This window comes from Alosa alosa, chromosome 9, assembly GCF_017589495.1.
Source record: "Alosa alosa isolate M-15738 ecotype Scorff River chromosome 9, AALO_Geno_1.1, whole genome shotgun sequence".
NCBI lineage: Eukaryota > Metazoa > Chordata > Actinopteri > Clupeiformes > Clupeidae > Alosa > Alosa alosa.
In genome coordinates, this window is record NC_063197.1 from 17005220 (window position 1) to 17032542 (window position 27323).

The 27323-nt window shown below is 42.4% G+C and overlaps 2 protein-coding genes across 4 annotated transcripts in view; one reads left to right on the forward strand and one right to left on the reverse strand.

Moving 5' to 3' along the window:
• Window positions 1-1853: 1853 nt before the first annotated feature.
• On the forward strand, window positions 1854-16853 carry si:ch73-61d6.3 (occludin). 2 transcript variants are annotated; one of them, XM_048251628.1, is made up of 8 exons: window positions 1854-2048; window positions 4656-5451; window positions 6458-6619; window positions 12529-12686; window positions 13013-13228; window positions 14408-14579; window positions 14836-14877; window positions 15178-16853. In XM_048251628.1, exons 2-8 carry the CDS (start codon window positions 4678-4680, stop codon window positions 15277-15279), a joined length of 1626 nt encoding a protein of 541 aa, XP_048107585.1. In that variant the 5' UTR covers window positions 1854-2048; window positions 4656-4677; the 3' UTR covers window positions 15280-16853. The 2 variants fall into 2 exon arrangements, with proteins under 2 accessions (XP_048107585.1, XP_048107586.1); XM_048251629.1 differs by lacking the exon at window positions 1854-2048 and adding an exon at window positions 3102-3470.
• Window positions 16854-17643: 790 nt separating this feature from the next.
• nr2f6b (nuclear receptor subfamily 2, group F, member 6b) overlaps window positions 17644-27323 on the reverse strand; it is a 9971-nt gene continuing 291 nt past the window's right edge. The window contains exons 1-4 of one of the 2 annotated variants that reach the window (XM_048251631.1): window positions 25925-27323; window positions 24480-24574; window positions 22776-23360; window positions 17644-18918 (exon numbers count right to left, since the gene is read on the reverse strand). The exon at window positions 25925-27323 is cut by the window's right edge and continues 291 nt beyond it. In XM_048251631.1, the coding sequence (XP_048107588.1) occupies window positions 18644-18918; window positions 22776-23360; window positions 24480-24574; window positions 25925-26190 (1221 nt within the window). In that variant the 5' untranslated portion in view covers window positions 26191-27323 and the 3' untranslated portion in view covers window positions 17644-18643. Of the gene's footprint in view, window positions 18919-22775; window positions 23361-24455; window positions 24575-25924 lie in introns of both variants that reach the window. The other variant, XM_048251630.1, reaches the window with a different exon arrangement.

The following is a 27323-nucleotide window of genomic DNA, read 5'->3' on the forward strand; positions in this document are numbered from 1 at the left end:
ATTTTAAGGATATAATACCAAGTTTACATTTACCAGTTTGATTGTTTTAAAAGCATCTGTGGGAGAATTGTAGTTAAATATCTGTAATATTGTTCAGGTAAATAAGAAAGACCATATTTAGGCCTTATAAATACATGCACAGTATTTTTGAAGTTTGAACATGGCATTCACGTCCTCTACACTGGGTGATGTGCCAGTATTCCTGTAGTCCTGTATTTCTAAAGGCAGCTCATGCCCTCTACTGGTCAAATACAATAAATTTCAGCACCATTATTCTGACCAAAGGTGGCTGCTGTTCCTGAAAACCAGTAGCATATACAGAAATGTAGCCAGGGAATGGGTGAAACAAATTCTGGGATGTTAATATTATGATAGATCTATGGGCCCTAACAAGGTTATCTGAATTATGCATTAGGTGTGTTTTGTGACCTTAGACTTATGTCACCTTTTTACATCACAGACACCTGCTGTTTGTGTTGACACCAGCCAATACACAAATATCCTGAATCAACAGTCAGCTTATCTATTTTCTACAAATGTTCCAACAGAGACATAACGTTCTTCACTGCTTGTCCCAGGAGGAGGAACATACAGTAATGGCTAAATAAGATTAACTGGTGGACCGTTTGTTTGTAAACCATGATAAGAATGAAGAGTTCTGGGAAAATGCTGGTTGTAAAATACTGAAAATGTCAACATAAGAGTAACAGTAACAGTAACAGTACTTTAGAAATCTATCTCGAGTGAAAATAGAGACTAAAATGATCACCTCATGTAACAAAAACTAGAGAGTTTAAAACATTAAAAAATGTCCACAGAAGATTACATTCTAATGATGGAATTTCTTATAAAACACAAGTCAGTCAGTGGAATGTTTGAATCCATAACTATGTGCCCTGTGATCAGAGTATGTTCCCTATAGTGATAACCCTATGCATAAGAACAATAAGCTTTTAGTCTCTATAATGAAACATTGACCACTATAGATTTCCACACTGATGTTTAATGTACAGATCAAAACAACTCAACATGTCTGTTGAGAAACCCCATAGCCTACATGCTAAGGCATTTTGATCATGTTCACGTTGCAGATTAAAAAGCCATGTTCAACGTATAACTGAAATTAAAATGACCATACTTTACATAAGTCTGTCTGAGAACGTAAGTAAACATTTTGTTGACCATAATTCAAGAACCGATAATACTAGAATAGGGTCCAAATAATCAAAAGCGCAGTTCGTATCATGACCACCTGGGGTCACTTGACTTCTCCTTACACTAGGCCTGCATTTACAAGGGCGAAAAATCACACCAAATCCACCAATTCATCTTATAACGAGATAAACAAATACCAAGAACAGTCAAAATACAAATAAAGTAGCCTACAACTGACGCTAACCTACAGATTTCAGCATTAGATCTAATCAAAGAACAAAACTAAACGCCGTTAGTAGGCTACAAAATGATCAAATTATATGTCTCGTATAGCCTAAATAAAAAAAATTAGAAACGGAAAAATCCACGAGAATAAAACGAGAAAATAAGGTTAAAATAAACTAAAAATTATTCTGAGAGTAATTTCAAGAATGTAAACCCGAAGAACAATTAGACAAGAACTATTACCCAAGTTTCTTTATCAATCCCACAGTGATGCTTTTGTAGGCTAAATCAAAAATATCCTAAACCTAGTCCAACAGTTCTCCACGAAATCATTTCACTGTTTGATGAGTAGCTTGTGTAAATAATCTGACCTGCTTTGACTTCTCACTCACAATCTCCCACCCACCTTTGGTATAGCATACTCAACCATGCCCTTGGAGGGAGGCAACAAGTGAAGGACTTGTTCTGGGGATGGTCACTTGTTTCGTGCAAGGGACACCATATTTAACGGTTTACTGCAAGAGTAAAGGATTTATAGGCTACGAGAGGGAAAAAACATTTCTCTCCAACAGGTGGATCACGACCAAAGGATTAAGTTGAGGGTGAAATTTTACAGAAAAGATTGTTCACCACAGGAATCTAACAACAACTGTTCAGCACACGTTCAGGTAATTGCGTTTGATCCAAGGTTGAAAAATAAAGCTGCGAACTTGTAAATAGGCCTACAGTCGCCTGAAAGAGAACAGGAGACGGCATTTTACAATGTTTTATGTAATTCGTAATCTACGAGTTTCTTAGCTACCAGTTTCTGTCTGCATTCCAGAATCAACAGGACGTTCAGGGCAACGCGCTTGTGTGTAACCAAATTGCAGCTTAGGCTACTATTACTCGTTCTAAATAATATTTAAACACTTAATTATATATTATCATATTATGAAGTGTTTTATACACAAACACACATTAAACACACATTACGGAATAAGTCTGCCTGTTATTCTTTCTGTTTTACCACAAAGGATAGAGTTTGTGTCAAACTGAAAGTTGATCTTTTTTTATTTGTTCGAGTGTCATGATGAAAATGAATGTCCATCTGGATAATGGGATAGCACACTCACACACTCTCTCAACTATATCAAATAACCTGCAGGTTGTATGACAGACTTGTGACAGTGGTGAGGCACCACAATGCTGGCAGTGTGTGTTCTTTTGGGTCTAGGGTCAGAGTCTGTGTTTTGCAGTGACCCCTTTGAGAAGCCTTCCAGTCCCTCCGCAAGAATTTACATGACAGTGTGTTGTGGGTTTGTTGATCCTCAACATCATTTTGTGGACATGTTGTGAAGCACTGGGTCGTAACTGAGTGTTTTATGAGTCTGAAGTCCAGGCCCTTGCCCTGTTATTGCTGTGTGGTTTCTCAATACACCTGATCTGTCCAGTGCTGCTGAATGTATAGGATAACTGTCATGAAATGTTTAACAGTTAGGGTAGGGTATCTGGGTAATAAGGTATTTATTTCCTAAAATGAACATAATGCTGGATTATTGTAAAATTTCATAATTCCCAATAGGTTTTAATATCACCTCAAGGATGTTGGGAATTTATTTATCTATGTGTTATAGTTTTTGACTCAAAATGAGGGAATTCTGTCACATAGTGTGACACTATAGTTCCTTAAGAGCACCTGTGTCTTTCCAAGAATGCCACACAGGCTTGCTGGACGGATACAGTGATGCCTTTCACAACATAAACAGAGGGATCCCTGGGCAGACACCTGATCCACCATTCCAACTGTACCCCACCCCCCTCTCTCTCTTTCTCTCTGAAGAGTAACCAGACAGTGCATCTCTTGTCTTTCCCCCTCTGTCTTTTAACTATGCGACTTTTTTTCTTGTCAAATACCATGGCAACACAGCAACCCACCACTAGCAGTCTTGACTTTTCTGAACAACAAAGAGAAGAGGTTGGGGGAGGAGGTTCTGTACGTGAGGGGACGAGGCTTAGATTGAAGACTTCATGTAAATCATCTGTGCCAAGACTTTTGTGCTGCCTGAATGCAGAGCTTTGCAGAGTCTCCAGATAGCTCCTCAACACTGGTATGTAGTGAAAGTTGCTTCATAATGGGGCTACCTGATAAATTAGCAACTCTTCGCATGTAACAAGCCCCAATGAAACAAAGTTACATAATGCCCATTGACATCTCTGTTAACAGCTAGCTCCTGTGAAAAACGTGTTTTCACAAACGCCACAAACCTTTTCATAAGAATGGACATTGTTTACTCCACAGCATGACTTCACTAGTGTATCTGCAAACCAAACAAAGCAAAACAAACAATCATAAAAACTGGCAGATACTGAAGTCCAAGCATTTCAAAGTCGGGCAGACAATGAGAGGGATTGAGAGTGACTCCCACAGGGTCTTGGCAGGAGACACAGAAGCATTGTGTTCTTGAACTCAGACTGCTGGTACCAGCCTCCCCGTGTGGTTTCTGAGTAGTGCCTCGCGGTCATCTCTATCACATCACTGCTACGTCGCCTCAGACATAGATGGATGCCACAGTTGTGCGTCCGTTGGAGGGACTGAATACCCTGGCAATCCAGAGTTCTCGCGAAAGCATAATCTGAATTGTCTCTGCGAGACACTCTGGCAACGATTAATGATGCATGTTACTTTTACCCCTTGCATCGCGAGGAACCAATCACATCGGTGTATCTGATATAGGGGGGCCAGGCGAGCTAAACAGATGACGACAAAGCTGCAACGAATCAGTCAGTAAACATTGGTCGTCGTGTTATCCAATTGTGTCGAAGTCCGGAATCAGTCAGTAAACATTGTTCGTAGTGTTATCCAATTACGTGCAGTACATTTTTCAAATGCATGCTTGGTGCCGCCCCTCGAGTTGGCCATTTTCATTATTCGTGGCCAGACCCTACTCTTTCTAGGTTTGAATTTTCCAGGCTAGAGACTGAAGGTCTCTCTTCAGTGATTCTGTGCACATGTTACTTTTAGTTCAAGTTCACAAAGTATCAAGTGCACTTGTGAGACTGTTGAGTTGTGTCTTCTTGTAAAGTGGGTCAAGACAACAACACAATTCAGATTCATCCAGATCTTCTTCCAGGTCTTCTGCACCATAAACATATAATGTTTGCCATGAGATGTAACTTGTTAAAAGATGTATGCTTTCCCCTCCTTTCCTTTTGGCACTCTCCTGACCACAAAATGATTGACTGTATGTTATTATAGAAATTCTAATAACAATGCTGCTCCTTTTTTCCTGAAGCTCCCACTTTCCTGTTGGAACCATGTTTGAGAAAGACAACTACGACAGCCCCCCTGTGTACAGCCCGCCGTACAGCCCCACCAATGGCTACGGTCCGCCGGCGAGTTTCCACGCCTCGAGGACCGAGCTGGACGCGTACCCAGCTCCCCCGGGATCTTACTACATCGAGGACAAGCCCCAGCTCTTCTACAAGCTGTTCTCCCCTCCGGGCATCGTCAAGGCCATGCTGGGCCTCATCGTGGTGCTGTGCCTAGGCATCTTCGCCTGCGTGGCCTCCACACTCGTCTGGGACATGCAGTACAGCGGCTACGGGATGGGGGGCTATGGCACGGGAGGGATGGGTTACGGTGGTGGTTACGGTTACGGCAGCGGCTACGGAGGTTACGGGAGCAGCTACGGGAGCGGCTATGGGAGCGGCTACGGCTACTACAGCTCCTACCCAACACCGTACTCGGCTAAGACCAGCATGATCGCCATGGCGGCCATCAACTTCATTGCCGCGCTGGGCTTATTCGTGGCCTGCTTCTCTAAGAGCAACACCTTCCGCAGCCGCAAGTTCTTCCTAGTGGTGCTGGTGGCCAGTGCCATCCTGGCCTTTCTGCAGGGCATCATCAACATTGTTTACATCGTGGGTGTCAACCCCATGGCCCAGAGCTCATCCAGCATGTACCTCAACCCCATGCTGATGATGTGCCAGAACATGTACAGCACAGGGGTGTCCAGTATGGGTGGAGTGGGAGGCTTCCCCATCTACAACCAGTACTTGTACCACTACTGCTATGTGGACCCACAGGAGGTGTGATTCTGTTAACTGCTGTTAAGTCAGAGTTACTAGTGTTAAAGGAACACGACAGCCTTTTGAGAAATGAGCTTATTTGCCGTCTACCCCAGAGTTAAAGAAGAGGATGCAAACCCTTCTCTTCTCTGTGTGTGCTAACACTGGGGTAGATGGCATTTCTCAAAAAGTTGGCGTGTTCCTTTAAAGGATAATTCCGGTATTTAGCACTTTAAGTCACTTTTCTGGTTTGTTTTGGATGAACTAGAGTGGTGGACACCGAAATTTTGACCATGGGTCCTGTTTCGACTTTCTTACTCGTTTTGAATTGCCTTTAATAACTGTTTCAGAGTGGCTGGCTATGGGCATGCACAAACATGTCCTTAAAACAACCCTTAACATTCGTTTTCAAAACTGTGCAACACCACTCTAGTTCATCCAAAACAAATCAAAAAAGGGACTCAAAGTGCTAAATACTGGAATTATCCTTTAAAGGTGCTTTAAGCGATGCCATGCGTTTTTTAGGCTAAAACATTTTATGTCACTTACTGCAAACATCAGTTAACCAACTGCTAGCTGTCTGTGTCCTGAATACACTGTAAAAAATCATGATCTCTGTGGACAGTCCAGGCTCCAAAAACCGCAACTAAAACAACCTGGGCAAACCTAGCCCATAAAAACATAACAAACTGATCCAGCAAATCACAGACGAGATGCGCGTTTAGGAGAGTTTCAATTGTACGGGAGCAGCACGGGAGGGAGGGGGAGGAAGTGGCGAGCTAGCTCTCTGTTTTGTTTGAAAGTCAACAGAAGTGACGTTACCCAGCATCGCTTAGAGCACCTTCAAGTCAGATTTGATAGAAACTAGTACAATTTGATTGTATCATGTGTCAGGAACCTCTGTTACATTTTTAATTGGAAAACTTTTATTGGAAGTCTACATTTTACTCTAAGAGTGAGTTTGATTTCAGTGTCAGTCAAAAAACCAGCATGAGAGATCATGTGAGTATGTTTTCCCCCTTTCCAGGCTGTGGCAATGGTTTGTGGCTTCTTAGTTGTCATTGCGCTGGTGGTGATCGCTGTGTTCGCCCACAAAACACGCAGCAAGATTTGGCGCTATGGCAAGCCCAACATCCACTGGGACGAGCCACTGACCCGAGGACCAGAAGGCAGAGATGTGGAGGACTGGGTGAGTGGTGTCTCTCCACATGTGTGTGTGGAAAAAGATCATCCTGAGTTCAACGTCCACCTGTCATGGTTTTATGATGAATGAGATTAGAATAGGTTTTTGTACAGGTCATCAAAACTGCTCGTGATGTATGTGTCAGCCAATGTTATGACTTTATGTTATGACAACAATTGTGCATCTCAATCCTGTTCTATGTTACATTATGCACATACACACACATACTTTGTGTCCTGTGCCATCTATACACCCAACTATAAGACACATGTATTGAGGAATATTGCTAAATTTTCATAACTTGTTAGTTGTGAAACTATCTTTATTTTCCATTCATTATTTAGTAGGTGATTTGGTAACACTTTCTATGAAGGTTGTATTTATAACGCCCTATGAATGCATTCATAATGTTTTATAAGGTGTATAAAGCATTGTAATGCTCATTATTACCATCTATATGTATTTTAATCTGAATAATGCATTATAAATATGTCAAGATCTGCCTACTCACTACTCAGTTTTATGATGCATTATAACTACTTTGCTTTGCTAAATGCGTATAGTGATGCATAAAGAGTTTTGACTTCTACTGTAGTCCTATATATATCTATAACTATAAGTATATGTAATTAAGTTATAATAATTTATACATCTCCCTATAGCACACAATTATAAACAGCTATGCAAAATCATAAGTGTTATTTGTCAGCTCTAAGTAAAGTGACAGGAATATGACCCTATTATTAACAGATATAAGTTCACTGAGTAATTAAAGGGTGCAATGAACTAAGTATCGAGTCTAGCATCTTTACCCCATATGCACAATATTATAAATCACTATGTTAATGTCATAGGTGTTATTTGTCAGCTTTAGGTAAAGTAGAGCAAATGAGGTGTTGTTATTAATAGATATAAGGTTATTATAAACAAATATGAGACACAATGAAATGAGAGCCTGGACAGTAAAGACAAAAGGAATGACAAATGAAAATAAAGTGAACTAAATGCATTCCTTTTGTCTTTACTGTCCAGACTCTCATTTCATTGTAGAATAATATGGTCATATTCTTGTCACTTTACTTAGAGCTGACAAATAACACTTATGATATTGCATAGCTGTTTATAATTGTGTGCTATAGAGAGATGTATAAATTATTATAACTTTATTAAATATACTTATAGTTATAGATATATATATAGGACTACAGTAGAAGGCAAAGTAGTTATGATGCATCATAAAACTGACAAGTGAGTAGGCAGATCTTGACATATTTATAATGCATTATTCAGATTAAAATTATAATCATTCATAATTAGCTGTCATAATGCATCATAAAGTTGGTTACGACGACTTGTGAATACCTAAAGATGGTAATAATGAGCATTACAATGCTTTATAGACACCTTATAAAACATTATGAATGCATTCATAGGGCGTTATAAATACAACCTTCATAGAAAGTGTTACGGTGAGGTAAACATTTTTATTATACTTTCTAGTTACTAGTTGGATAGGTTAGGTGTTTAACAAGGGGATATGTTGTGACAGAGATCTCAAGATCAATCCACAACAAGAAACAAGAACTTTTTAGTCATTTAGTCAGATTAATCTTGGAGAAATGAGCAGCCCGACTCTGATAAACATCGATTTGCAGAGGGCAATATGGGATAGTCATGCATGGCAGCATTCCCAGTTTCTGCCTTACCCTCCCTCTCCCTCCATCTTCTCTCTATTAATTTTGACCTGTCACTGCTTTTGGCAAACTTCACCAGCTTCTCACACTCATTTTTGGTGCTAAAAGCCTAGTTCCTTCTGTGCTGTCATCAACCCATAATAGCCCACCAAACCACTGAACTCCAGTCTGTGTTGTCATTTTGGTTTTACAACCTACGTCCACTATTTCCTGCCTTGAAACTGTAAGTGTGATTGTGGAGGAGAACCAAGCTACCCCTTATCTCCTTATTGGCCTAGTGACTTAGCTTGGGTGAGTGCAGGCTGGGTGTCACATGACTTCGCCACGGCGCTGCTGATAGTGACCTGTTTGTTTATGGTCTGCCTGGTTTCACTTGGGATGATAATTAACCAGCCCCTGTGGAACTATGAGTTTCTAGAGGCTTCAAACGGACTATTTAAACACTCAGAGGGCATGACTATAACGTCCGACTTCCCCGCTGTTGTTACATTATAACGACAGAGGCAGCCGAAAGCAACAGGTGTTTGAGGAGCATTTATTTCTTGGAAAAGATTTCGTCATTAAATATTGAGAAAATGACCATCTCTCTCATGGACATGCCTTACCGAAACATGTATTTCTGATTTATTAACACAAATTTACAGGAAAAGGGGAGGAAACTATTTTTACACTAGGGTATGTGCCCGGGAATAAAACTGTGTTTTCAACACTGTTTCAAACAGTGTTGCACGCTCATTTACAGGAATCAACTGTTATGTTGCTGGCAGGGAGCGCCGTTGATATACAACCTTTTGAGTGTGGAATGAAAACGGGTGTACCCAAAGTACAGAATTACTGTAAGAATATGGCTGTATCAATCGAGCCACAAACACACGTAGTCCCAACACGCGATAATGCATACATTTATTTTAGAAGTATGCCACATATCTATTGAGTAACTTGGGTTAATTAACTTGACTAGTGTTTCCTCATGATTTTTTGTAAGCTTACAGTAACAACAGCAACAACAACACATACAGTAGATAGCTAGTACCTTATCCAGTAACTTATGACACAAACACAAATACAGAACAAGTAAAAAACACTCACAACATTGTAAGGATGGAAATCCAATGTGAGATGACAGTCTATCCACCAGATTTAGATAGATAGATAGATAGATAGATAGATAGATAGATAGATACTTTATTGATCCCCAAGGGGAAATTCAAGCAAGATTCAAGATTTCAGATCACATTTATACATTTATATAATGTTAGAGCTTTTCTAGGTACCCAAAGCACTTTACAGTAATGGGAGACACCACTACAACCACCACCAGTGGTTTTGTATTCTTACAGTAATATAGCCAGACTAAGTGTGACTGTGACTGTAGTGTACCCAGACAGGGACAGTTACAGAACAAGCTGTGTCAAGCTATGACTCATGAGTGATATCACATACACATCAAGCCAGAGTTTGAGTCATGAGTGCTCTGTGGCTCTGTTGACCTCACCCAGTAGCAGACACACATGTGTACACACACACACACACACACACACACACACACACACACACACACACACACACACACACACACAGACACACACAGACAGACAGACAGACACACACACACACACACACACACACACACACACACACACACAGGTTTCAATCACTTTGCTGTTGTAACATTCTACACTGCGTATATTTCATTTCCTCTGTGTATGGGTTCAAATAGTTATTTTAGTTAGGCTTTATGTTAGGCCTGCAGACATGTAGTCAGTCAAAGCATCTAAGCAATAAAAGCTTAGTCTATGGCATATTACACTATCAGTGAATGAAGAATGCTTTTCTAGTTTTATGTTATGACATTGATAACATTATTTTGAACACATGTAGGGGACATTTTGCTGAGTTGTTCTGTGTCATTGTACAGTAAGCTCTCTGATAAGGCACATGTGATGTAGTTCACTTCTAATCTTTGGATAGGATTTTCTCTGTAGTCTATTAGATATGTTTGTTGCCTCAAGTAAAAGCACATCAATTGGAAAAATAAATGAATTTCTACCACGAGCACAATGGCTCTGGATACAGCTAATTGCATTTGTTTTGATTCACCATCGACTGGTCAACCCTGACACTAAATTATCTCATTAGTTCAGCTCAATAGCCCACTTTCAGTCTAAATTTGCTCAACCATCTGCCTTGGTGAGCTCATTTTTAGGGGAGCATTGAGAAGAGATTGTTAGTGTCAACATTTTGTAATTCATTTGTCTGTGTCATATATGTATGTGTCATATATGACATTACAAAACACTGAAAGGTATTCTGTCTTCACATAATTGTGATGAGAGAATATGGCAAATGTAATGAAACCTTAGAAATGAATAGCGTTGAAAATGCACACATTCACATTGCTGGCTTTGATCAGTAATACATGTGAAATATAGTATAAGCTTCTGTTGGCTGTTGGAATATTAGGATTTGGTAGATTTAATGCTTTGATTACTGTTTGACTGTTGCTTCAGGAGGCGAAGAAAACGTCACTGTGACCAAGTCCTGACGGTCTTGGATGCATAATAGCAATTGTCTAGCAGGGTTAGCACAGGAAGACAGAAAAAACAGATCGCAGCATGTGTAAACTAACAATGGAAGAAAAGGTCTGTGTGGTTCCTGATGGTGCTTAGCCCTGCTCAGGCGGAGAGCTCTGGGAAACAGGGGGGCTGACTCTGATGCTGGACCTTCCCTGGCCCAGTCCTGCAGCCCCAATGCATTCTTCTCCACCCCACCCCACCTCTCCCTGGTTTCCAATCCAACCCCTGCACACAGCTCAGTGGTCACAGAGAGCTCCATGGCGAGGGGCATTGTTGAAATTCTTGGATGACTTGCACTCTTCAAAGGTGGCTTTCCCTCTCGCAGCTGGGAGGAAAGCGTGCCCCACCCCTGTGATTATTGTTCCTCCCGGTTCTTCCTGCTGTTCGTGCGTACATCTGTGCAGATAACATGTCAGAAGCTGTGCCAGACTAAGAGCAGAAAAATGACTACAGTAATATAGCAGGTGGATCGAGGCTGTAGTGTTATGGGGGGAAAAAAACATGGTGTCCCCAATAATGAGGATCGATTAAGTAAGAAGAATGCAGCGCATCACAAAAACCACTTCAAGCATGCATATCAAAGGCATGGGCGGAAAACAGCTGAGAAACTGTTGGCATGGCCTGTAATAATAATAGCTTGTTTTCCTCAAGTCAGAAACGCCAGCATTGCATCTGCATCCAGACTGGACCATCTACAGAGATGAAACTGATAGACTCTATTGTGTGTGAGTAAGCCTGAGCCCTGCGATCCCTCTCACATCCTCATTTCCTTGTTGGCTTGTACCGGAAGAGCTTGAATACATACCCGAGGTTTCCTTGTTTACTCAATTGGAAAGCTTTTCTTGTGTGCTGCGGAGGAAGGGGCAAGCCTTAAACAAATAAAGTTAAAGGTTAAGACAATGCCGTCACCCAGGTGTAGCCAATAGTGAGAGGATGTGCACGCAAAAGCAGCTTCACAGGATGTCAACATTGCTTCTTAAAGTCATTTGGGGGAATACTTTTTGTTTTTTGTGTTTGTTGGTGTATGGTGGCTAATGGTTTGTTCATGCAACTTTGATGGGAAATGCCACTGGAACCCCATTGCCTGTGAGAGTTAGGTGTGCTAGTAAACCAGTTAACCAGAAGGGTTAATCTGAGTCACGCTCACAATGTGAGCTCGCCTTCCAATTTCATGCTTCATTGCCCATCCAACCTGAAAACGATGACCGCCATATTTCTTTTCTCTGAAGAAAAGTCAACCTCCATAGCAGGCCAGGTCACATCAACAGTTGCAGTTTCACCCCATCTGGCAGGTGCAATTGCAATTTATCCTAGTGTCTATTACGTTTTTGCCGTTCATGTCTTTTGTGTGCATTGCCTTGTGTGTGCTCTTGGATTCTGCTGACAGCTGAGATTTCTCATTGACCACGATAATGAGAAGCTGTTAGCCATACCTGATGTGGTTAATAGTGGGGTTGCATTCCTTGTGGAGGCCTCTGTTTTTTAAGAGCTCAGTAACAGAATTGTCCAATGACCCGTGTCAGATTAAAAAAAGGAAAAAAAGGACCCTCCAGACTTCAAAGATATATCTATATGTCACAAGACAGATATGCTGTGTGGTGTTGATTTTTTTTTTTTTTTTTGTCTTTTCTACATTCTCTGTTAGGTGAACAATGTTCAGGACACACAGAGTGTTCAGGACGCGCCCACGGTGGTGATTTCTGAGAAAGCTGCACCTTTTCTGAGCAAAGCAAACAGCATCATTCTCTCCACCCCTCCCAAAGATGAGAGTATGTTCAGCACCGACACGTACAACAACACTGGGTATGTATGATCCATGTGAAAGAGAGAGGGAGGGAAAGAAAAAGAGGAAGAGAAAGAAAGAGTGGGGAGGGGGGGTCTAAGACTTCAGACAAGTTTCACTAAATCCATATAAACATGCAATATTGAGTTGCCCTTGAGGACCCTCTTGCAACTGAGGAAATGGTTGGACCCCCTTAAGCTTTAGACCTTCATAATCTGCTTTAGACACAGCCTGCTCAGAGTCACAGAGGCTTGCTATTATCTGTCCAAGGAATTCTGAATCTCAAAGTCATTTTTAAATGTTTTGATTCCCTTGAAAGTGAAAATGACTTTTCTTTCTCGGACAGGTATTTTGACCGTTCCGTCAGCCGTCCATCGGAGCACCTGTCCCATGGTGGAGAGGTCAGCTCCAGTCCCTCAGAGGAGACCGCAGGGGTTCGCAAACCATCCGCCAACCGGGCCAGGAGAAAGCGCCGCAACACAGACTTTGACGAGTCTCAGTACGAGACGGAGTACACCACAGGGGGAGAGACCAGCGAGATGGACAAGGACATGTGGGAGAGGTGAGGAGCCAGTGCTGAGGAGGCAGTGAAGGAAGCTCACACAAATGTAGAAGCAAAGCAAAGTTTTGCTCTGAACACTTAGATATGTTTTCAACAAAAGCATATAAAAGACTGAAAAAGTGCCTCCGCATGTTGATATATAGAAACACGGACATACTGTATGCAAAATATAATACTTCCCTGGTAAAATTATGCATTTCATGTTTTAATGTGTGTTTACATGTCTTAATTGTGCTGTCAAAAAAGACTAAGTTGTTCGATTGGAGCTTAGTTTGAAGCTAGGGTGAGTGTTTTTAGATGTCATTTGTATCAACATGGTGGGCTGCCCCTCTGCTGCACTCTGGGCTTGGAAGGGTGAGCGCGTAATCTTTTCAAGCATGCAATTCCACATGGTTTTGTAATTTTCCACAATTAGGGCCAAAGGTACGTGAGTGTGAGTGTGTGTGTGTGCGTGAGAGACAGAGAATGTGTGTGTGTGTGTGTGTGTGTGTTGTGTGAGAGTGTGAATCCTGCTTATCTGCTTTTCACTCTTGATGAGCTCCCGAAGGAATGGGTCAACATCCCGTCCACAATAATGCAGTTGCGGCTTACCCAAGTTTTTTTTTCTGACCCATGCAGAATGCAGCATGTGGAGTGCTGACCGTTGCTTTGCAGTCTAGTGACTTTTTTATGAAGCTGGCGTTAGGCCAAAGCCCCTCAACAGTACAAAGGCAAAGTTTTGGAGCTGTTGTTAATGCCTGGTGCCTCTGAAGAAGGCGAGGGGGATTATGCTGTTATATACTTTGCTTCTTTTCCTTCTAAATTCCAGACGGAGGGAGTAAAGTAAACATAGTTCTACAAAAAAAATGAAACCGTTTTTATGTAGGTCAGCCTGGTTAATGACTTCAGAGTCATTTACCATAGAAAAGGCGTTTTTGATTTGATTTTGTTTTTTTGTGAAGAATCTCTGCAAAACTTTTGGAGAACATTTAAGTGTGAAGTAAGTGTAAGTGTAAACAGGCACCCAGACTTTCTCCATTTCAGAGATAGAACAAGCAGAGCTCCTCTCAAGAAAACATGGTCCCTGATTATACCGCAATAATCATGGGGTCTAGTCTTTCACACTAATGTCCACACATTCTCAGCTTCAGCCCGCCAGTCTCTCTTCACTGCACCTCTGTCCTCTCATCTCTCCGTTAGCATGTACCCTGTGATCACCTCGGACTCTCAGCGCCATGAGTACAAGAGGGAGTTCGATGCCGACCTGAAGCACTACAAGAACCTGTGTGCTGAGATGGACGATATTAATGACCAGCTGAACAAGCTGAGCCGTGAGCTGGACACGCTTGATGAGGGTACCGGCAAGTACCAGGTGAGACAGACAGACCACAGAAGGAGTAGCCATTGTGATGTAGCCAAATCTTAGTCTGACGCAATGCAATTTTATTAAAAGCAATGCAAAGAATGCCATTGGGTACCACTGGAATGTGTGTGTTTAGTTCTGCAAATAAGTTTGGATAACTGTACTGTATTTTCACTCACATATGTTTACCCTAAATGACATCTGTCTGACTAAATGTTTTGCAAGTGGTTGAAAGACTTTTATTAAACACCTGATTTCTTTGCAGGCTGTTGCTGAGGAGTATAACCATCTCAAAGACATGAAAAGGGTAAGGGTCACCATATAGTCCATTTTCCCCTGACCATGTTTCACAATCAACTTTAAAGCTCTCTTACTGCTATGGTTCTGCTGTCAGATATCTATTTGTCAATCCAGATAGTTCTGTGCGAATATGTTACGTAGTCGTTTAAGACCACAAAACATTCCAGTTTGTGGTTGAAAACATTCTGGTTAACAATTATCTACTTTATGACTTCACTGTCCAATCTCGGCATCTTGTTATTACTTGTGTGTTTTGCCCTGCTTGATGATTGATGGGAGGCTGTCTGTTCATCCATGTTTTCCTCAGATGCCTGAATACCAGTCCAAAAAGCAGCAGTGCCGTAAGTTAAGGCAGAAGCTTTTCCACGTCAAGCGCATGGTGAAGAATTATGACCGCAATCAGCCCTAAGAATTTGTAGTCTTTTCCCCTCACCACTGTATTAGACATTTAAACGTTATACACTCTTCAACTTTGGATCTTTGTAAAGACAGAAGAAAAGTGACAACACAAAAGCCTCTGTGTAGAAGGCTTTACAACATGACTATATGAGACCAAGTTCGTCTGGAACATAGACCCCCATAGTGCAGCTTCGTAGCTGAATGACTGAAGAATGAGGTGATGACTCTCTTTCATCTTTTGTCATTCCACGCAAAGTTTTGGTGGCACCCACATGACCAGCTCCCACATCTCTCTGCATATACAAGGAAACTCTGTGTCATGTGGAGAAGACTCACAAGACTTTTTTTTGTCCTCTGCCTCTACTACTACCACCTCTCCTCCCATGCAAACCGTACTATTGACGCCTCTGAGCCGTCGGGGTGTCCACACAAATCAGTGTGGATGTATTAGCCTTATCTGCCTCCCTTTACTGTGGGAGTCCTGGGTGTGGCAGGGAAAGGTTAACATAAAGACATCTCAAAAACTGATAGGAGCTGGCTAGCGATATGCAGCGTTACTGTTTGCTCCAGATACGGGAATGGCCTCACTGATAAAGCAGCAAGAGCCAAAAGACACAGAACAAATGTTTGAGGTGGGTCGAGGAGGGCGTGCCGAGCCTGTTGAATTGAACTCTATCTGAGACTGAGACTAACCCTCTCCTTTGAGGAAGGGCACGTGATTCCATGCAGTGCCCAACAATGTGTCTTCTCTTAACCAAAGGAAAGTGTCATTTTGTTTAATTGTCCTTAATTTGTCTTTATAAGTAACTAAGTAAACATCAACAATGGCACTTGGGGGCTTCAAGGTCAGTTGTGTTTGCTTAAGCTTACTGGGTTACCTGACCAATCATTATTGTACAGGTGTAGCAGCCATTGGCATTAAGCTATGTTTGGCTTAAAAGAACATTTTAGCATGTGATCTTTGATATTTCTGCCGCATCCCCGTATTAAACAACTGTAATGCGATTGAGAAAGAACACTGGTTAAATTGTGTGATGAGCATGGCCAAATGACTCCTTCCTGAGTATGAGATGTGAGCAGTGGTCTTTCTGGCGTACTGTTATGCAAAACTGAAAAAAAAATTCTCCAATTTGCCAGCCTTTCTGTTTCATAAGCTCATATCCAACAGGGAGTATATGACTGTGATTTTCTGGATCAAAAGTCTGCTATTTTATGATGGTGCCAAAAGTATTTTTATCTTATCATGGCCACACTAATCAACATGCTAATATGAATCAAAATGAAACACATGTAGATTTTCATGCTGTTGAAAATGATTATTTTTGTCTCTGCATTACCATCACTGAAGGTATTGGCTTACTCACATCACCTTTGCATGATGCTTTGTTTCTGTATCATTTCATGAAGGATTTTTTGTCATTTGTATATTTTCATGAAATTTTCATCTCATTTTCATATCATCTCATTTTCTTTTTTAAAATATGAGTGTTATTTTCTAATGTCTGCATTAGAATAGCATTTTGTCATGTTATGATCAGTGTTTTGTATCTAATCTTTGTAATTAATAAAAAAGGAGGAAAACAAGCATGAACCCCCTCCGTGCATGAACACACACACACACAGGCACATGCAAACCGTGCACACGCCCCGCACACACTCTCTCATCACACACACACACACACACACAATCAGACAGCATTTTGACTATATTCAATAGTATTGAATTAATTTGGTCATGTGGGGACTTGGCCTCCAGGTGGGGCTGTTGGAATTCACAGTGCTGTTGCTTTGTTTTTCGGTGTTCCTACTGGCACCTACTTAAACCCTTCAGCTCCTATGGACATGGAGCCTAGTACAGAACGCAACACTCGGTTCCTGTCAGAGTGGTCAGCCGGCGCCAAAAGGCTATCAATGATGATAAGTCTAATTTCCATAATGACCAAAAAGGCTCATACTCATAAACTGTTAGTCCACACCAGATTAGAGTTGCTCTTGGTTGCACCCTGCTGGCCGAAGAGGCAAGTGCAGCAGCAAGACAACTGCTAAGCTATTCCGTAGACACAGCCATCACACCAGCATCATTTGTAGGATTATTAAGAATCATAGACTCTCACTCAACCCTACAACCCTGTACCATTGGTGTAAAATGAGAAAGTATGTGATTCAATTATCTTAAAGTTTAAGTGATATCTGAAAATATTATGGAAAAAAACATGTTACTAAAGACTGATACATTGGTCTTTCATGTTGTAATGTGTCATTTTAACAACATGCATGTATGTGTAACTTTAACTGTAAACTTTATTTATTATTTTTAACAAATGCTGTGATGTAGAGTATCAGATGCATTTATACAACAGTCTCCTTCACAAAATTGGGTTCATATTTTTATTGGTAGTAGTATGCAAAAATATCTGATATTTTCCATGGTTGGCAATAGGAAATTCTGCAACATTCAGGCTGAACTTTGTTGATAAAAAATTACATTAACTACACAGTTAAAATACTGAGATTGTGTAAGATTTGCATTCATATCATCTTGTCATTTACATGCCGGCGCCATTTTTCAAGTAAGACATTTGGTTATGTCAACGACTTTGACAGTGTTGCAGTCCATGGCAATATCTTACAAAATATGCATCTGACTTCTCTACCCCCATGTGATTTTAGTGGCTAACATCCCTAAAATCCACAGAGAGTCCAATAAAACTACTTTAAAGTTTAATCTCACAATCAAGACGCTGCAGGTCTGGCAAAAAGTTGAATCCCTTTTGGTCATCCCTCATATATGGAGGTTTCTCTCCTTCCAACTATAAGGTTTTTAGACAACATTTGTACCTGTCAACTTTCCATTCATAGAATCTGGTATATAATTAATCATATTTTGAGGTAATGAACAACAGAATGTCTTGTACATAGAAAGCTTTTACACTGTTAAAGTTGCCTATACACTGAGAGTTACTGACACCTTACAATGGCACTGTGGGACTGTAATACCCGGTGCAGTCTACATTATCTGCACAGATGCCATATGAAATCTCTGGATAATCAAAAACAAACAGTTAAAAACAAAAAGCTGCTCCCTTTGGCTGTGGGAACTGAAAGAAGTCCAGTTTTGGTTGAGGTAGCATGGGATGTGCCCTGTGGTCCTGGGCCCAGTTTATGCAAAGGACTCATAATGCTGATCTGAGGTCAGTCTTAGTTTTCGCTGTACACATGGACAAGCAAACCAGCTGACAAACAAATAAACAAAACATGACCCTAAATCAGCATGTACTTTGCAACATGTGCCAGAGGCCTGAGCTCTGGGGTCACCACACTGGGGCGCTTTGGATGAGGCAGGACGCAGGTGTGCCAGAGGGCTGACCGACGACCTACTGGCCCGGCGCATAGGGCCAGCTGATGGAGCTGCCTGACAGCTGCATGTCGCGGATGAGCGTCTCGATGGGCGTCTTGCCCACCAGGCGCATGAAGAAGAGCTGGGAGATGAGAGAGGCGGGCACGGCGCGGAGCGCAGGTAGGCGCAGCAGCAGGCGGCCAAAGCGCTGCGGCTGGCTCGGGTACTGCATGCGCTCGTACTCGGTCAGCGCCACCTGGGCCTTCTCCTGCAGGCTCTCCACGTGGACTGGGTCAGATAGGCCACATGCATCTGACAGAGGGACAAACAGACAGCAGTCCCCAGAAAGAGGAGAGGAAAACAACATGAATGAGATAGATATTCTGCAAAAATTGGTTGTGGTAAATGGTCAATGATCTCCCCCATGTTATGATATTTTGAGTGTTTTAATACCGTATATTTACAATTTGTTTGCCCAAAACACAATAAGTATTTCAATTATGTTCAACTGAATGTTTCACCAATACTTAAATGGTCTTCCAGGAGCATGCTGTAGTGGCAGAGATGTGTAAAGATTTTCACAGAGGTAGAAATTCCAGAGCTAAACCTGCAATCGTCAGCTTTCCCTGTCTTTGGTGAAATTGTACAATCATGCAACAGTTTTCTACTGTCATTAGAGTTAAATAATGGTAGTGAACGTTTATCACTATCAACTCTAATTCCCATTGGTAGCCTAAGGTGGCTAATCATGGCTGCTTTCCCTTAATTAATCAACCACTTTGGAGGTGGGGAATTTTCAAGCCCCAGCTGACCTGACCCCTTCAACAAGGCAAAATGGTAGTAGTCTACGTTAAAATATTTTTTCACATTTCGGTTGCACATTACATTTCTCGGTCCGCTGGATCAGATGGTATTTTAATTCATATGTCGATCTGTTTATGACTCATATGTTTGTGTGTGGCTATTTTGTTTTAAATATATGATCTTCCTTGTCAAAAAAAGAAAAGCATTGTTAAAGATAATCACAAAAAAAATAATTTCCTCCTGTTCATTGCGCCCTACCTGTCATGTCTCTGTTCCCCACGAGTGGGGCCCACCCGACACTTTGAGTAGGCCTACCACTGTGACATCAGTATTACATCAGGCCTATTGCTAAAATACTGTACATACCAAACTAGGTAGCTTTTATCAGGGCTAACTGTCTGTTGCCATTAGCCAGGTAGCTCGGTAGTTGTTGACAAAATTGCATATTAGGGGTACAATGGATCACAAAACTCATGGTTCGGATTGTATCATTTTCTATTTAGGCCTAATATTCTTAAAGAAACACACCACCTTTTGGGGAAATTTGCTCATTTGCACTGTACCCCAGGAGTTGGATAAGATGATTTCTTCTCTGTGTGCGTGCAAATGCCCAAGGGGGTAGGCAAACATTCGGAGAGCGTCTTGGAGGTTACAAGTTGACCACTTAGAGTTAGCATTCCATTGGCTCTCATTCATTTTAGGGTCACTTTGACATCAAATAACGTTACATCTGAAGCGCTTTAAGCCTTTTTTCGGAGAGAAGTAATGGGTCAATCCATTTGTATTGGAAATCCACCACCCGAGTTGGAAAGTGTACATCTCCCAGCTATTTCACCGAGACACACCCCCTTTCGGAATTCCGACTGTCCACCTCGGGGTTCCTGAGAGTACACCGCGCTGAATGTGTGAGTTGAAAACAAAGATGGCTACGCCCATAATTGCTGAAGTTGAGATGTGTTTTCTTTGTATTTGTACTATAATGGTTGATTTAATGTTGATTTTAAATGCTTTTACACACTTGATTACATTACTGCTTTCAGACATCCCAAGTCTCCCGGAAGTTCCGGGAGTCTCCCGCATATTGATAGCGGCTCCCTGACGCCCGCAAATTAGATAAAATCTCCCGGAATCTAGAGCGAGCGATCAAGAGGCGCACGCGAGAGGGAGACCTAAAATCACGTGTGCATCTGAGTGTAGCGCGCACAGGACAGGGGGGAGAGAGAGGGGTGGTGCGTGTGTGTCTGAGCGCATCCAAGACAGAGAGCATCCTGATTGGCCTGTTTCGATAAATCAACCAATCAGTTTTCAGTGTAGGCGGGCTTTTTATCTCTTTTCTCCCGAACTAAATCAGTTCAGTGTATCTAGGAACAGGAGAGTCACGGCAGAGTCAGTGCCCCCAAAAAAGTAAAATGTAAGACCCATTTCAAAGTGTACCCTTGTTTATAAGAGTAAAAAATAATGATAGGCCTAGTCTTGCATGCTGCACTGTTTGTAACAGTGTTAGCATTGCCCATGGTGGGTTAAATGATTGCAAAACTAGTGTCAATTCATGTGCATATTATCAGGCCTATACTAGATGGCTAGTTGCCAAGGCTACATGAAAAGACCAAACTGCAAGATCTACATATTTTATTTTCACAATTAGCCTACTTATTTGGTGTACTGACTTTATAGTATTTATATATATAAATATTTTTTTTATTTATTTTATATTTTATATATATATATATATATATATTTTTTTTTTTTTTTTTTTTTTTTTTTTTTTTTGGGGCTTCATGATACCTCCCTGAAATGACTTTTTGCAGGTTGAGATGTCTGTGCTTTAATCCGGTCACCATTTCAATGCACTGCCCAGTCTTGCTGTGTGTGCATTGAGCTGGTTTGCTAAAGATGTAACAACTACTGCTAGCTTTAATCCGGTACTGCCCCTCATTTCAATGAAACTGCCCAGAAATTAAAATTTGTGTGATAAAGCTTGAATATGAATTGAGCATGGTAGCTTGTTTAAATGAACCACAACAACTCGTGTTCTAGGCTCAGCACTACGGGACAGCTGCTGCCCTGGTGGCGTCCATGTTCTTCCCACAAAGACAAACTTGTTGAAATTAAAATTTGCCACGTGTGATAAAGAAAGCAATCTGAGCCAAATGGTTGCAGCTACTGGAAAATCATTTCCACTGAATTATTTTTGGAAATGGTCCCTACCAATGAAGTATGGAGCTACTTTGAGCTCTCGTAAATGGTGTAAAACAGTGATTTATTTGCACTAGGCCGATGACAGCTGCACCCCCTGAAAAACTGTTAATAGCATCGGCTAACTAGCGCCTGATTTCTTTAGGTCAATATCACACCGTAATTCTCCTTTAATGTCACGTTTCTCACTTGCCTGGACTGAGGATGCGTTAATCGAAGTTGACCAACCGGAAAAGAGGTTCAAATTGACTTCACTTGCCTCTGTCAAAGTCTATGGGGTGGCTCTGTCCATTTCTTTTACTGTCTATGGCAATAACCAAGTCTGACACTGTTAGCCAACCTTAGGTTTATCTAGCCTATAGCTAAAAGGGAGCTATCGGCTTACTGGTGGGGTAGAGAGAGAAAGAGAGAGTGAGAAAGAAAGAAAGAAAGAAAGAAGTGATTGACTGATATTGAAGACAAAAGAATGAAGGAAATGTTCATTTTTTAGACAGCAAATAAACACATTTTCCCTAACTTTAAAGAACGTATGGACTTGATAAGTTTCTATAACAGAGGGTTTCTTCTAGGCCTGTGGGAAGTTTGTTCGGGAATACTAGAACATTAAGATGGTGTATAGGGGATTTTATTCATTTTCAATAAAAAGACGTCTCTGTCAGTCACTGTCAACAGCAGTTTTTTTGCTATTGGGCTCCTTCTACAGTTGTGGAATATTTGTATTTTATATTACCACTAACGGCTTGCACCTTTCCCCCTGGACATGTTAGGTTACATCTGAATTTGTTTACAAGCCGAGGGATCGGTACTGACAAAGATTATTACCGAAGAGCCAAGTTGACTAATAAGGTAATATTACACTATTTCAAACAGTCAGCTATTGCACAATTGCCATGAAGCAATTTGTTACACTCCAGGTCGTACAAGTTAATTTCCCATCACAATGAGTTTGTAACACTGTATTTCACCTCAGCTATTTATATTTTGCAACCAATATGCTGTTTACCTGTGTGCCGAACCGTTGGGGGATGGTCCATACAGATCACGGATCAACAGTGATCCATTGCCCTATTATATATATATATATAGGAGCATATTGACATGTTATGCTGTATTCTTTAACCCCCCTTGTCATATTATAATGTTTGTATGGACCCAGCTATTATACACACCTGGAGAGAAGAGTGCGATGGCCTTTAGGCAGCTGTACTCGGCCGAGTCCACCTGCAGCCGCGTCAGCTTGTCCACCTGGTCCTGGAAGACGCGCACCTGGTCCATGAAGGAGACCACGCGGTCAGCGGACATGGGCGAGGAGTGGAAGCCGGCAGCAGCCAGCAGTGGGGCCATGTGGAGTGGCAGCGCTGACTGCGCCGCGTTCAGGATGAACAGCTCGCTCCAGCTGAGCCGCAGCAACGCCACCTGTTCGGACACGGGCAACTCGGGGAAGTAGGGGATGTTGCGGGTCCATTCAATGGTGCTGAAGAGAAGCCGGGCAGCCAGCTCGCAGATGTTATCAATGCCCATGACTGAGCCACCAGGTTGCTGCTGCTGGCCGTACTGCGGACCATAGCGCGTGCTCGCCGGATACGGCTCTGCGCGAAGCAGCTGCGAGATGAGCTCGGATACCTGCTGGCCATTGAAAAACTCACCACCGACCAGGCCAGGACCGCCGGCACCGCTGCCCACCCCTGGGCCACCGACAAGAGAGTTGGGACTCATGCCGGCATGGGACGGAGGGATGCGACCACGTTGGACAGCTGGAGAGAAGTGCAAGAGGGGAGGACAGAGAGGGGATTCAAGGGAGAAAGAAGAAGGGAGAAGAATAGAGGGAGAAAGAAAGAAGAACATACAAATGAGATGGACAGCAATATTAGAGGCCATGTCAGGCCATGTTCATGATCACAAGAGAGATCTAGATCGAGAATATGAGAGAGACGTAAGGGACATTGGACAGCGATATCAAAGGGAGACTGGAAAGAAGAGTGAGATCAAGGGGATTTATCAGTTTAGTCATGGTGAAAGGGCACATGAGGACAGATCAATGCCCCACTGCTGTAAAAAGAACACTGGCAGCCTTGGGCTGCATTCTAAATGCTGTATCGGTATCCTGGTTTTGTACAAGTGTATAGACTGGAGCTTGAGTCGCACTAGTCTATCTGTTGTTCTCTATTGGCCATGAGGTCATACCACCAAAGACCCGCCAGTGAGTCATAGAATAGCTAATACAGTCATCATGCTGTCAAGAGAACAATAATGAAAACCACACACTTAAATCTAACAGCCGATTTAGTCATGTAAGGGCTGCTCAAAATCCTATTTATCTGAAGAATTTCACATAGTGACTTGACCAGAATTTGATCATTTGTTCACGTCTCGTGCTGGTATGGTTATTAAACCTCCCTCTCTGTCCTCAGACAAACCAGATTCAATGACTGGAGCCACCACCCCCCAAGTGTCTCTTTGTCATAGAACCCATTATAGCCACAGAACTGCCTTTTTCCTGGTAGCAGGTCCACAACCTGTCTGGCACGGGTCCTTCTTTGGAGGAGTTTTATCAGGCGACATTTATTACTGGTCTGGATTTAACCCTGTTCACGAGCCAGCTCGATGGGAAACCACACGCTATAGTGTTTGATTGTGTAGAAGGACTCTAGCGAAGGGAGGTGAGGGAGGACATGCCTCTGGCAGATGGTAGAGCCAAGTGAATGTAAGGAATCGTGAGCAGCGGGCCTTTGAGGCTACGGCAGGACAGCTGTGGTAGCAAACATGGTTGCCTTTAAATAAAGCCTTTCCCATTGTGTCCACCACAAAACAACACTATAGGTATGATTTGTTGTGATGAAAAAGTACACCTTGGTTAGAAGTGCGGATGCTACCTTCTTTGCGCATGCCAACCCGGAAGCACTTCTTCAGGCGACAGTACTGGCACTGGTTGCGGTGGTGCTGGTCTATTTGGCAATCTCGGTTCGATCTGAGGAAAGTGGAGAGAGACAACATTTTTGGTCATACAGTCAGTTTCAGACTTCTCACTCCAACTTCTCACTTCATCCTAAAACATTTGTTTATGTGAAAATTAAAATGTGTTGACGACAAAGTTTTCCTCGACAGGCACAAAAAAATCTGTGTCTCTCCTGCAAGAGATGAATATAATCTGTTTGTACACAATCATTCATGTGTGTCGAGACACAGGCATTGGCCGGAAGCCTGTAGTTTTTCCACTTCTGTTGGTTGACCTCCATGGTGACCGAACAAATGTGAGCTGGCGTGCTTCAAGAGCCAATCACAGGGCTGACCTTTGTCAATCATAAGCCCGCATAACCTTGGCAGTGTGCAAGCAGAGCAAAGGTCTCAAGAGTCATTTTAAACTCTGAACTACTGTGAGGGAAAACATGCTGTTGATTTAAGAGAGAAGATGGAAACAAAATAAAAGTGACGTGTTTTTAACTTCTTTGGAAACACTTGCTCATTTTATGTGTTATCATTTCAATCAGTGATACAAGCCAGCACAAATAAAAAAGGTCATGGTCTTATTGAAAGTTTATAAATTCTTGAAATGATTCAGCGTGGACAGACAAGAGTGGCAGAACTTCATGATGTCACAGGATGTTCTGTTTTTAACAAGAATGTGGATTGGGCTGGCCACATTTCAAAGGCACCTGTGATATTTGACCTTTGGATGTTATTCTGCCTCTGTTATCAATGACTGCAAGTGCGCAGACTGGAGAGCTTGTTTCTGGCATGGCATAAAACACGAGTGTGTGTTTTGAGTCGAGGACTGCTGTGAAATGTATAGAATAGTGGGTGAACACTTAAGTAGAGGGTCAGGAGGAATAGAGATAGAATGAGAAAATGTAGAGATAAAGAATAAGGCAAGAATTCTGTATTTATGTAAAGGAAAAACATGGCCAGCAGTTTCAACCAGAGGAAATGAAAAGGCTTAACAGACATTGCAAGATGTCATTATTTACTGGGGAAACAAGGAGCGCCTATATCCATTGGTTGCTTTTGTGTCAATGTCTATTCATTCTGTTCTCAAGGGTAATGCATTAGGGGACATGGGAGCATAAGTTCCATTCTCCTCCCTCCCACACACACCTTCATGCACATTTACACACTCAAGTTACGCAGAGAGAGACACACACCGATGCACACACACATTGATGATTAGCATGACACACAAGTCTGCTATTCAAAAGCACAATAGATCAGTGGAAGAGTAGGAGTTTGAGAAGGTCAGTACGAGATCAAAACGCAGTATGACACACCGGAAGCAAAACTTAAGAGGTGTAGCCACACACACACACCACACACGCACCCTCACCTGCAGGTGTAGTTGAGGTTACGTCGGATGCTCCTCTTAAAGAAGCTCTTGCAGCCCTCGCAGGTGAACACACCATAGTGCTTCCCACTGGACTTGTCCCCGCACACCACACAGTCCACCACGCAAGATTTGTCGTCCTCCCCCAAATCCGCGTCGCTGCCCACAGCCTGGGGCGAGGTCTCCTCTTCTTCCCCCCGTAGGTACTTGTCCCCCAGTCCATTGGTGTCCCCGTTCGGTGTTCCCCATCCCCCACTCACCATGGCCATCGCTGTTCGATTGTCAGCAACACCACCAGATGTGTGTGTGTGTGGCCTCAGATATAAAGAAATCTCAGAAAGTGCAGCTGCGACAAAAAAATGGTGTTAGCAAATCCTTTGGTTCAGCGTCAGTCTGATTCAGAGCAAGAAAAGGGCTCAGTGGTTGTTTGGTGAGTCCAAGATGAGGTGCAGTGACGTGAGGAGAGACAGCATTAAACTCCAGTCGACCTCTCTTTGCCCTCCCTCTCTCCCTCCCTCTCTTTCTCTCTCTCTCTCTCTCTCCCTGTTTTTTTACCCGTCACCACCTGGTGACCTGGATGCGCGGCTCCCCTGGAGAGCACGGTTCCGCTGCACCACGGCTCTCCTTTTTTTTTTTTTTTGCTGTCACACTACTCCTTCTGTTCCCAATTTTTTCTCTGTCCCTTTCGCCTTTTCTCCCCTGCAGTCCATTCAGCGTGGTTACCCCTCGCTCGAGTTTAGAGATCTGTTCCAGAGTTCAGGACAGACAGAAGGAGGAGAAAGAGGGGGCAAAAAAAAAGGTGCGTCTGCCCTCTTTCTTCACAGGAAACAATAAATTACACTCGGATGCTCATAGTCGCTCACTGGAGGGGGAAAAAAAGACTCACGCTACCCTCCCCTCCTCTCCTGTGATGCACCACACGGTAGTGAGAGAGGGCAAAAAAAATCCCACACATACAGACACAGAGCCCCTCTCAAGCTGGAGAGAAACACCAGAGAGTGCTTGGTTCCTCCACTGCTCCTAGGATGCCTCAGCAAGAAAAAAAAGCAAGAGAGTGAGCTTTTACCTGCAAATACACGCTGCCCTCAGTTCTACTCCAACAACTAGTCCAACCTGTTTTGTTTCCCTCACAGCAGTGTGTTTTCAATCAAACTGACAGCGGCGTGTCCCAGCGTTGTGTCTTTACCCCAGAAAGAATCACAGCAGGTTTGGAGAAAACCACCAAGGTCCAACCAGTTTGGGTTTGTCAGTCAAAAAACACAAAAAAAACAAGAGCGTCCTTTCAGATTAGCAGCCTGTTGTTTTTTCCTCAGGGTCTCACTTCTTGGCAATTGCCAGTGTTCCTCTTGACCCCAAAAGAAGGACTGGTTATAGTAGACATGCTGGAATCCTGTGATAAAAA

Excerpts from the sequence above, each read along its gene's own strand:
- si:ch73-61d6.3 (XM_048251628.1), top strand. The coding sequence starts at position 4,678 with ATGTTTGAGAAAGACAACTACGACAGCCCCCCTGTGTACAGCCCGCCG. Across the intron at positions 6,620-12,528 it reads GCAGAGATGTGGAGGACTGG|GTGAACAATGTTCAGGACAC; the intron begins GTGAGTGGTGTC and ends ATTCTCTGTTAG. Across the intron at positions 14,878-15,177 it reads ATCTCAAAGACATGAAAAGG|ATGCCTGAATACCAGTCCAA; the intron begins GTAAGGGTCACC and ends TGTTTTCCTCAG.